At 35.5% G+C, this 13064-nt stretch overlaps 1 protein-coding gene across 3 annotated transcripts in view; it reads right to left on the bottom strand.

Annotated features, from left to right (window-relative positions):
- LOC106472135 (serine/threonine-protein kinase 17B-like) overlaps positions 1 to 12421 on the bottom strand; it is a 41663-nt gene extending 29242 nt beyond the window's left edge. The window contains exons 1-2 of one of the 3 annotated variants that reach the window (XM_013932761.2): positions 12076 to 12421; positions 10282 to 10430 (exon numbers count right to left, since the gene is read on the bottom strand). In XM_013932761.2, the coding sequence (XP_013788215.1) occupies positions 10282 to 10430; positions 12076 to 12078 (152 nt within the window). In that variant the 5' untranslated portion in view covers positions 12079 to 12421. Of the gene's footprint in view, positions 1 to 4257; positions 4263 to 10281; positions 10431 to 12029 lie in introns of those variants that run through there. The other 2 variants (XM_022400735.1, XM_022400736.1) reach the window with 2 other exon arrangements.
- Positions 12422 to 13064: the final 643 nt, after the last annotated feature.

Here is a 13064-nt window from a genome sequence, read left to right as displayed (position 1 = left end):
GTCATGTTAAACTTATATTAAAGTTTTTCTTCATTACCCATTTAAGCCGTCTCCAGCCATTATTAGAATGGATTGTTTCATCAGCTGGGTACCTACTTTGCTGTTAACGATATTATCGGCCGTAATCCCAATAATATCTCACAAGGTTAGTCCTAAATTCATAGTTTATGCTAATAATGCAAAACAATCTTTATAATAAAAGTACGATAATTAAAGAAGCTGTATGTACCGTCTGTGATGCCCTGCGCATGCGTGATAAATACTCCATCCACAAGTTACACGGTTTGCCCTATACAGACTGTTCTATACTGACTTTATAACCATAGCATTATCAAAAATTATGCTCACAAAAACCACGCATTCTTTGTATGTTTGTTTTATGGTGTTCTGAACTATTTTACCCTACAAATAGTTCACTTTATTAAGTACAACAAAAAACTAAAAACCATAAGTGGAAGACGGCAAAAAAAAATAATTGAACAAGGAAATGCCTGTTTAGACTTCATTAAGTCGTAAGAAAAATACATTACTAGCAACAAGAGGTCGAGTATGTCTTACCTCAATGTAGAAAATGATGCTTTTGTAAAGTGTTCAGTGATCTTTGAGGCAGCGGCTTTACAATGAACTTTTTATTAGACAAACACAAACCTTGTTTCTCTGTAATTGACTGTTGTCTTGTTTTATGGTTTGTTTAAGAAGACATGGACAGGTTGTCGGTGTGGATACTGATCATTCACCACTCTTAAACATCTTCCACTGATCAATACTCATATTTTCTTATCGTTAAAGGATAATACAATGGTTGTTAGACGTTCAGGGTTTAAATTCATGTTTTACTGAGATCACAATTTCCCATATTAACGTGCAAGTAGTTTCAAATAGTATGGATTTTACTTTGATTTGTAAATCTAATTTCAACTCTCTCTCTCACACACACACAAATATACATATATATAGGTGTATGTGTGTGTAAGACGTTTGTTGAATTTCGCGCAAAGCTACACGAGGACTGTCTACACTAGCCATCCCTAATTTTCAAGTGACAGACTAGAAGGAAGGCAGCTAATCAAAACGACCCGGCGCCAACTCTTGAGTTATTCTTTTACCGACGAATAGCAGGATTAACTGTCAGGTTATAACACCCCCATGGTTGAAAGGGCGAGCGTGTTCGGTGATGGAATTCGAACCCGCGAACCGCAGATTGCGAGTTGAGTGCGCGTAACAAGTATCACAAGAATTGTGTTGTTGGTTTCGAAACCTAAATCCAAGTGAAGAACCTCGACGTTCTCATCTTGAATGATATTCTACAAACTTTCGTTATCATCTTCAACACCGAACTTTACATTGGTGGAATATGGAAGACTCAAATCAACAATGCAAGAAACCCATTTTAATCAAACTTATAGGGTAGAAGACAACACAATAACCCACAGAGCGTTGTCCATATCGCAACCGAAGAACAATGTCAAACTTTACTGAACAACTTAGCACGACCATAAAAAAGGAATACTTGTTTCCAATGTAAACCTAGCTGACAAAATTATTCTAACTTGCCCCCCTCCCCCTACAGCTTGTTTTCCAACAGTATTTTACAGCATAAAGCAATCAACGGAGCTCTTACACAAACTGAATCATACTTAATGCAAATAAGAAACAGATACACGGATAAAAACAAGACGAACACAATTATGAAAACAGATATTTACCGACTGTAGACACTTGTCTCTGGGGATTTCCCCTGCTTACGTATCTCGAGAATCTCGGTGGTAAAAGAATGACTTAGTCCTACACCCTTGACCTCAAGCCCATGTCTAATATTTTTCTTGGCCCCGAATGTTCTGGAATAATGATGTCATTTACGCACGTTCCAGCGAAAAATTACAAACCACCGACGAAACTAACGATATAGTCTTGTTTAACTACCAAATATGAACATGACGTAATACGAGCGTGTAGGTTGTACGTTTTATAAAACAGATCCGATTATTTAACTATGGGTAAAACTACTTAACCAGCTCCAAAATCAATCACGTACATATATACACACACAAATATTAATGGTTTTTTTTTGTTGTTACGTTTTAGCGCAAATTTACACGATGCCCTATCTGAGTTCTGTCCACCGCGAGGAATCGAGCTCTGGATCTTAGCACTGTACAGCTGTAAACTTATCGCTGACTAGGAGTATTGTAACTTTACTGCAATGAAGTACAGACACGTTTCCAGTTTTAAAAATTATCTTTATTAGACCATTCTAACTGTTTATCAGCTAAAAAAAAGAAACGGCCTGTAATAAAGAACTCCTATTAAATGTTTTTACTGTCGTTTATATCACGTGATAAAAAAAATTAACAAAAATTCGAGGAAAACAAAACAGCACACTTCTCTTCAAACACTTATAAGCACTTTAAAACTTGCTTAATTACACTTCCATTCTTAAAACCCAGACACTTCTTGGATGAAGTAAAGACGAAGGCACTGTTACATTCACATCGCGTGAAAATGTAGATCAGTGTGGTTCCTAAAATACATTGAAGGTGACTGCAACATGAAACACTGTACAAAATACCCCCGCCTCCCCTCGTGGAGTCAAGTATCTTAATTAATGTACAGTATTTCCCATTTTGTCGTATTTGAATTTTAATCCCCCACCCACCCCTGGTGAAAAGGTCTGGATTCAACACTGGTCTACACAGTTGTACCGGACACACTTCATTTTTTTTACTGTAATATACGATCAAGGTAGGTTTGTATCACACTGGTCACGTTATTGTACCTGTGTATAATCTCTGTCACCTAATATGATAATCATATACCGTGTTAAATGCAAAGAAACAAAATATCAGAATCACAAACAAATAACGACAGGAAACACTAACGGGGTTAGAACTATTCGTTCAAAAGGTTCATGATATTTGCTCGTGCACACTGCACGATCATGTCAGTGGAACTAGAGGTAAGAACGACGCCATACCTAATCCCAGGACGCTGCACCCAGCTTCATGCCACGTGCATACCACTGTACGGTACGTGTAGGTATAATTACAACGGGTTTTCTGAAACGACAGCAGGGTGGCGTTCAGTACTTCCGGTTTCAGTGTCTCTGGTGCACAGAACCAACGAACTACCCATACCAAAAAAAATTATAGTAGTGTCACAGCTCCGACGTTCTGGGTCTTCATTGATAAATATACTTGTAATTAAACTGGTTAAGGTTCACTCACCGGTTTTATTTATTCATATATACAATACTAACCACCTCATGATAAAATATATCTTCAAGTTTTCTCATAATGAGACAAGCCTTTTCACGTGCCAATACTTCAATCCATTCTCTCACCATTTTAAAATGAGGTGCTTTATATTATTTTAATGTAAAATTGTTCATTCTCCAGACTGTAGTATTGTAACTCCACTTACAATTTCAGCCACAAAGGTTAAATCTACACGTATTTTTAAATTACAGTTTACCATACTATCAACTCATCATCATGTTTAGGATGTTCAAACCTGGATACCGTCGTGTTTTTAAATATATATATTTTAACTACTTATAAAGAAGTCAAATATATGAAAACAGTTTTGGAGCATCACCACGTTATTACTGTCCACGTCATCGCGTTCGATCATGATATATCTAACGAACGTGCAGCGTAATTCCCATTGCGAAAGGCTCTATCTTAACGCTGTCATGTTTAAACCCTACCACTCCTCCCTGATAGCTTTTCATAATTCACCTAGCGTATCAGGACAGTGGTTTCATAGCACTTGTTTCAACTTCAACAATCGCACAGGAATCCATAAGCATGTCTTTGTAAAGGATAGTATGAATACCCGTTTCATTCTTCAGCTACTTGATGTATGCGTGTTTGTGGCACGTGGACGGCTTTTGCCACTGAGGTTTGTGTTCGTGGATTTTCTCCTGTTACAAGACGCTTTATTCTGTTTAGAACGGCTGGGTTACGACTTGCTGCAAGTTCCCAAGTTCATCAATATTCCTTTGTTATACATTACTATTAAGTTAAAGATGTATCTATCATCTTGGAAATTCTAAATGTCCGTCCTAAATACATTATTTTACATGATCTTAGTGTGTGAATATTTTGCATCGTAAAGGACTATTACTCATCCTTTCCAAAAGCAATTAATTCCCGCTAAACAACGTCAGAATGGAGTTCTGTTACATGTCGTTCCATCGCGATTTTGTATCAACTATAGTTGTCTTGATGGTTTGCATATTCACCATAGTTGTAATACAATTGTTTGGGTCTATACTTTTATTTGTTCCAGATACCCTAATCACAAAAAAATATATTATTGCAATTATCCCACTGCTGATTCCACACATTGTTTTTTCGTCATTTTTTGTGTTGAGTGTTTTAGCAGCCAAAATTTTACCCTTCCCATTCTAGACTACAAGCTTTTGCTGGTTCACACATTATCTATATCATACTTTCATCTTATGGTACCTATCTCGTCGTAGAAGTTTCATACAAAACCAAAAGAAAGAGTGAAAGCAGTTTCGTCGTTGAGTTGTCAAACTTCAAGATGTAAACTTTCAAATATCAAAAATTTAAAATCTGTGTAACCCAATATACAGAAAGAAAACCCTCCATAACTTAACATATTTTATTACTTGCAGAAAATGTTTCAGCTCAAATATACTAAAGACAGTAACAAAACTTTTTTTGGGGCCACCTGTCGTTCTTCAAGTTCAATATGATAAAACTGAAACTTGCTCTTGTATTTTTTGTTTGTTTTTTTAATTTCGCGCAAAGCTACACGAGGGCTATCTGCGCTAGCAGTCCCTAATTTAGCAGTGCAAGACTAGAGGGAAGGCTGCTAGTCATCACAACCCACCGCCAACTCTTGGGCTACTCTTTTACCAACAAATAATGGGATTGACCGTCACATTATAACGCCCCCACGGCTGAAAGGGCGAGAATGTTTGGTGTGACGGGGATTCGAACCCGTGTGCTTTTGTAAGTGGAAATCATATCCAGTTATTTTACAAATTCACCATTTCCTACGTAAACTAACCCACACTAATACTGATTATGACATCATATAGTTATGCACATAAATCATGAACCCGAGCTCGCTACCACAACTCCATACAGGCTCTCGTACCATAGCTACCACAATATCAACGTAAGCCAGGGTGTGGACAACAGGTACTAATTTGTCATGTAGTCACCAGACAAAAACGCATATAAAAATGGCGGTAAGGTGGAGGTTAATAATATACAAAGTAAAATGTCGAGGCTTGTGTATTCTGTTGTTAGAATAGCTTGGTACTGGCATTAATGTAGGTATTTCAGTGGGTGTCTGTAACTCTGCATGTATCCTTACATGACTTATTTTTGTTTCTTTTACTTAAGCTATATGGAAAAAGACATATGACGAATGTGTATATTCCAATAATTAGTAAATGGACGATTCAAAACGATTTACTGTACTGTAATTAAGACTAATGTATGTTTTCTTCGAGGGTGACAAGTAAGTTTTTCATAATAATCAGAGGGATGTTTACAATGTATTCTCGCTGGAATGAGAAAAGGACTTGTCCTTGGTCCCAAAATTCCTGGCCGCGACCTTGACCCAAGCACTATGACGACACCCACTACCTCAACCCTATACTGATATACCTGTTATGTTGGTTTAGAGCAAAGCCACGTTGGGCTATCTGCTGTGTCCACTGCAGGGAATCGAATCCTGGATTTTGGCGTTTTAAGTCCGTAATAATACCGTTGTCCCACCGGGGACTGCATTATACCTAAAAATATAAGTTTGAAGTATTCTTTGTACCAATAGTACTACTGAAAGTTGCATAAAAACTTAAATCATATTTATCAACTTCTTTTAAAAACAATAAAACATTTAGAACTGTATTATCCATGCAAATACAATGACGGCCTATATAACTTCTGGATGCACCCGACTGCCGATATATACACAAACCAAACTAGCTAGTGGTGTTCTCATCAGACGAATTTATTTAGTAAAAACAACTTATAATCGAAAAGTATATAAATCACACACGTTTATGATTCGTTAACCCACCATATTCTATATTATTATCATCTAATTTGAATCACTTGTTTCTTTGCAATGTTCTTCCGTTTCAGAGTTTACAAATAGCAGTCTTGATTCCAGTTTGTTTCTGTGGCAAGCCAGCGTGCACTGGTGCCAATCTTAAGTCTTATTTTTCCCACATTGCATCATATTGGCTCGTCACATGCAGAATTTCATCACCCATGTCGCCCCAAGTTGGCACCACCATCATTTATCACGAGCCAATCTCAACCGGAAAAACATACAAACTAAGCTAGCATTTCGCATTATATTCATGAACAAACATTCTACTCTGAATTAAAAAAAAAATGTATTTCGAGAACTTTTTGTTCTTTTATTTTCAAATCGCATAAAGCTTAGTCATACCGGTCGCATTTTGTTTTGTCCACTGTAGCCGGATACACTAATCAGAAACATATACCGATGGCGCTAGGTGTTGGCACGTGCTAAAATTCTGCCAAGACCAAAAAAAACAAACAAAAAACAAGCAAACGGGGCAGGTGTTCCACAGGCATTCCAAAGAATGACCTTACAGCAGCCGGGTCACGTCCTTGCTCCAGGGTGCTTTTGCATACAGACTCCTTTGTTACCAACATATCACGTGACAATCGAATTCTCAGCTTGGATAGCCTACAATCGTCCTTAGGCAGGCCACCTAGCAACATGAGTCACTGACACTACACTGTTAAAAACTAGCTACTCCAGGCTATATAGTGGCTTTGTTTTAGCTTATCTTAATTTGTATTAAAGTGTAAATGAAGGACTGCGCAGACTTGGCCTTATTTGGTTTATATTATTCTATGTGTAATTGTTTTATCTCTTTTAGAGCAAAATCAGCTCCTTAAATAAACAATAGGGCCAACCTCCTTTAAAAAGGAGACGTTACTCAACGACTAAACTTGGTGTCCCCCCGGTGGAACAGTCTTCGGATTTACAACGCTAAAGTCAGGGGTTCGATTCCCCTCGGTGGACAAAATAGATACCCCGATGTGGCTATGCTGTAGGAAAACACACACACACACTAAACTAGGTCTCCTAAAGCCCATCACACCACCAACAAACAAGAAAGCTACTGTACATCCCGCTTTAATGTTGTCAATTTCACATTGTCTACTTTACAAAAACGACTAACTAAACAACACATGGAGCCCGAAACGTCGGCACGAAATCAGGAACATTGGCGGGAAGAGTGAAAAGAAAACTCTTGTTTATATCAGTGTAGAGTCCAAAGAAAACTCTTTATATTAATGTGTAAGTAACAGGTACTATATTTATATTAGTTATGTATTAATACGTGTTGTTCCTGAAACTGTCATGCGACTTTCAAATCACTGAACTTGTAAAATGTTAACTTAATTAAATGGAAACCTGCGATCTGTATACAGTTGTTTAAAAGTGATTAAGACAACATATTCCATATCTGTACCAAGTATAATCACACACACATACGATTACGATATAAGCTGTCGAACAAAAAACAGCTTATCCAAAGAGACATAGCAGTGTTTGCAGAGTTACAGTGAAGATCGGGTTAACGTGAGTCATAGCTGCATTATACCTCTTTATTAATGGTTGGTTGTATCGCATCCACAGGTACTGTTGAAATTCTTCATTGATTTAGGAACCTTCCTCACACAGGTGTGAACTGTTCCCGTGTGTTTCTTAGAACACATTCACATCACACCCACAAGACTGAAGTCGAACTGTTCAGTACAAAAGCAGTTAGACTGACACAAGAATATGACGTTTAGCTTGAAAAGCATCCCTTTGTCGCGACATTTGAACTTTTTTTTTTCCCACCTAACGTCTAATTACCAGAATATTCCATTCCTTCACTATGGTATGTGACGTGGCAACCACTCCTACAAAAGAAAAACCAGACAGAAGTTAACTGACAGGTTAAACTGTGTCGACCCCACAGACGTAAAGAGAAATACCAAACAGCCTCGTGTAAATGACTAATTCATACTACAGGTTGATAAAGTACAAACAAACTTTATGTTCGTATTAAAGGTGAAATAATTTTATGATAGATGAACACTACGACTTTCACTTACAAGATATTATTAAGCCTCAATATTCTCACCTACCGCCTAGTATCAAGATTCTTAACGAAGCCATCTTTGGGTTGACTCAGATAATAGGGTTTTATCTAAAAGGCTCAACAAGCACCTCATGTCCATAGAAGGGAAAGGCCCTTGAATGTATAGGTGATAAGTCATACTTTTTACAGCTGTCTACATATGTGTAAGCAGGCATTCATGCTCACTGACTTAGTTCGTCATGTGAAAAACGTGCAACATTGTAGGCATTATACACTAAGCCTAATGGCGTCCGCAGTGAGTACAATAATGCTAAAAAATTTAGCGTGAGATGAAGATTTAATATATTAAAGTGTTTACGCTTCACTATTAACAAAATAAAACTTCAAGAGAAAAATATTAATATTTTTATTTGTTTGTTTTTTTTTTTTGCTCAGTATACGACCTTTTCGTGTTGATTACATTTTGTTTTATAGTGAGTATGAGCAATTAATATACCCTGGTCTGAAATTTATCTAATAATAAAAACAATAACGAGATAAACTAAGGAACAGTTAACATAGCAAGAAATCACGTGATCTGTATATGAATTTATAATATTTGCCTTTTAAGAATTTCCTTAAAACCTTAACACATTTGTCCAAAGAGAAAATTTCAGACGATTAGTATTTCTTATTTTAATGTGAACTATTCCGCACTTGCTTAAAAGGTTTTCTTAAAACAAAGACGAATAAATAAACAATAACAATTTCTCTATTATAATCTAGTTCAATGTCGGCAAGCAGCACCTCCAGCATATCCGGTTTTGTAAGAAGCAGTAAAGCTTATATTTCTGATACCATCATTCTAGTTACTGTACTTCAGCTAGTCTCCGTCCACTCGTACTGGTTATATACCCAGCAATAGACCTTTCTTGAAAGGTAACAGTCGAGGACTTAGGTTATGAGTAATACGAGAAATCCCACCATTTTTTAGGTACAATAACATCATTCCAGTTACTGGTTCATATAGAGCCCACAGCAGACATTTCTTAAATACGTAACAGTCGAGGACTTAGGTTATGAGTAATACAAGAAATCCCACCATTTTTAGGTACAATAACATCATTCCAGTTACTGGTTGATATAGACCCCGCAGCAGACATTTCTTGAATATGTAACAGTCGAGGACTTAGGTTATGAGTAATACGAGAAATCCCACCATTTTTAGGTACAATAACATCATTCCAGTTACTGGTTGATATAGACCCCAGCAGCAGACATTTCTTGAATATGTAACAGTCGAGGACTTAGGTTATGAGTAATACAAGAAATCCCACCATTTTTAGATACAATAACATCATTCCAGTTACTGGTTGATATAGACCCCGCAGCAGACATTTCTTGAATATGTAACAGTCGAGGACCCAGGTAATGAGTAATACAAAAATCTCTCTTTTTTGGGGGGGATTACAATATTAATATATTAGTTGAAGCGTCGTATAAACTAATAAGTTTTCATCCAACGAATCCAGAATTTTTGTATTACTAAAACTGTCCATTCCCTTCCTTGTTTTCCCAATAAAACGTACTTAATTATGCCTCATCTGAGGTTGATCTAGGATGGCAATACAGTAATCACTCATTTTTCCCGAATAAGTAAAAAAAAAGGGGGGGTTGTAAAATACGCTTCCACACCCTGTTATATTCATAATTTTTTTAATAAGTTTGATAGTATGGTTTAAAATGTTTTCCAAGAAAGCATGCCCCAAACCACACCAAGTACGGCCCCCCTCCCTCAATAGAATCCTGGATCAGCCGTCGCTAACTCAATGATTTCAAACATGTATTAAATCAGTTTAAACAAATCGTTGTTTCCTGCCTTTCTTACAAATGAACAAATCACAGAATGAAGACAATTGTCACAGCGTTTACTTATTTGAAATTCAAGGGAAAAGCTCATTAATAAAAATTGAAAATTAACGCAGTTTAATATATCTAGAAACCTCATTATAGATCAGTATCTTTAAATGACACACCCACATGCAAGTACGTTACTAGTGATTGTGTTACTTTAAATATTACAGTCTACATATCCTAAGTTTAGTAAGTCCTCGATCAAGTTACTTATAAAACATACTACAAAAACAAACTTAATATATGTACAATAAAACACAATTATTTACCTTGCAAATGGTTTGGGATCGACTGTATAAGTATCTGTAAGGGGCTGTAAACGAACTGGTACAGTCAAAGGACAGTGATCCTTGGTGATAAAACCCTCTTGATAGTCCACCTTTTCATTCATTTCAGGTCTCTGACCTATCGCTAAGATCTGAAAATGAAGAATTACATGTGTGAATAACTGTCAAGCAAAGGTTCTATTCGCTCCAATAACTAACCACTGTTATAAGTCGTGTCATTAAAACGGGGTTTTCAGTGTTCCTTCCATTTATAACGAAAGTATATTTTTCAAAATATCCTATTTTCGCTAAGCCTAACACAGACAATTTTACATGTCAAACTTCCCGTTAAATATCCGATTACCTGGAAACTAATTAAATAAGTTGCTGTAGATATTACAAACTTGACAGTTTCAACTCATGTTTATCAGTATCTGTTTATTAATGTCTTAAAATATTGTCTAGTGAAACTAAAAAAATTATACTATAAAGGCAAAATAAATTTAAACATCGCAATAATTGCTTTTGAAAATAAAATTTCCAGTAAACATTCCATAAAGCTTGATCAGAAGTAACTTCTATACTAGTATGTAACACTGGAATTAAACAGTATATTTACTGCTCGGGATATTTCACGACAGAATTACGGTTACTATGGTGATATTTACTTTGACATTCGCAATGAAGATATTAACTTTTGCGTTACTGATACGTATAATACGGCCAAAGAACTCGACAATACTAAACTGATCAGACACTGTACATATTTCGTAATTATTAAAAGTATTTCCTAATGACCAAAATGAGTGGGTGGACTGCTGCTTGGCCTAATTTAGGTCACAGTTACATGCTACAAACTATAAACAGTGTCATTCATATATGCATTTACTAAAACTTGCTTACTGCTTTTAAACTTAGGTTCTATTTTAGAATTTAATCCACATCAAATGTTCTATTTGCTTATGAGTTCATACTGATTTGAAATTGATTTTTTCAGACAAAATGTGCCATATTATTTTGTAAATATAATCAAATACCTAAATACTATGTCATAAAAATGCATTATTCAACTGAAAACGTAAAAATTATATCCAGTTCTGATATAGGACAAATCACAGGACTTGTTTATACATACATATAAATTCTGATCAAGATTCAGTTGGTCATATAGGTCAAATCACAGTGTTATGCTTTGATAATATATAAATCTGTATATGTCATAAATATATGCCAATATTTTCAGCTGTTAAACACGGTTGCTACGTCATTTGAACACTACAGAAATGAGATATAACATATAATACATATACTAAACTGAAACATTAGAACCTAGATAAATAGGTTATACGCTCGAAACGCTATTAAATGGCTTAATCAGCAGGTTCTAGCTTTCTATTTCTTAATTATCTCTACAAATTACACTCACCAATCTAAAACTAAAAGCTACACGTCAAAACTCAAATCATGCTTCACGTTCAGATCACATTAAAACCATAAACTATTTATAATATAAATAAGTCTAAATACACCTAAAATTTTCCTTGAATAAATAAAGTAGTTACAATACATTTTTTTCAATAAAAAAATGATTTACTGTTAATTCTAAACTATCAACACCAAGTCATAATTAGATTTAGAACAGGCCTAAGCTTAATTTCCACTTGATTTTTCGATAAGAAACAAAAATGCTCATAAATAAATGTTAAAAGTAAGCTATTCATGATTTTAGCCTTAACACTTTCGTATATTACCTGTTATTATATGAAACAATAATAACACAAATCTTGATATTCCTACCATGAAAGTGCAGAACACACAAACACTGTGACCGGCTTGTTTCCAAATTCCACTGTTCCAACACGAATAACCAAGGAAAATTATTCGTTCTTTTTATAAATATATCAGTGAAGTTATATGGCACCGAATTTGTTAAATAAGATATGCACACAATACGTCATAAAAGAGCGAAGTAATTCTGAACAAACTTTGTACAAGTAAACTGAGTAAAACACTAATACTAATAGTGGAAAATGGTCATGTTATATACTGTCAAACTTTAGGCTTAAAGACACCAGAAACATCTATCTATCCCTCTCACCCGTTACAATCACAGTCCCTTTCTGCCAGCCAACCAAACACTGTCAAGAAAATCACCGCTCCACAAGCCTAGTATCAGTTGTATGGAAAATAATTGTCGAATTCTCGCGATTACCGTGACATCTATAGACATCTTTAAAAATCAAAGTCTGTACAAAACCGTGAAATAATTTTTGTAATTTGAAGTAAAAATGCAGATATAGTTATGGAAATTATGTTTATTTTTATTAAAAAAATATATGTTTTCAAAGTGTTTTTATGCAAAAAAATTTTTAGGAAAAAATGTGCTATATGTTTGAGCATTTCAGTTTCTTTCGTTTCACAGATTTTAGCGTTGTACGTTCATGTACTTACCGCTCATCCAATTGAGACGTCTGTTGAAGACTTGTTTTGTTTTTAACACTGATTCTCGTTTTTTGTTTGTTTTGTTTTTTTCTTTGCATTCGAAACAATAATGGGAGTGAGACCCCAAAAATTAAAGGTCAAAAACATCACCAGGGGGCTATGATAATAGTAAATGCAATATAGCCAAGGTCACAAGTAGACGCCATTAAAATTCCAAACCCTCATTTGTTCCGATCCACAAGACAACGTTTCGTTAGATCTGCCAAGGACAACTTCATTTGAAAAGCTCAAAATGTTGCCATAATTCACTTATTCTGTGTATTTTTTCTCTTTCGGGTACATTT

This window comes from Limulus polyphemus, unplaced genomic scaffold, assembly GCF_000517525.1.
Source record: "Limulus polyphemus unplaced genomic scaffold, Limulus_polyphemus-2.1.2 Scaffold5106, whole genome shotgun sequence".
NCBI lineage: Eukaryota > Metazoa > Arthropoda > Merostomata > Xiphosura > Limulidae > Limulus > Limulus polyphemus.
Note: the sequence above shows the minus strand (reverse complement) of the source record. Positions and strands in the feature narration are given on the sequence as shown.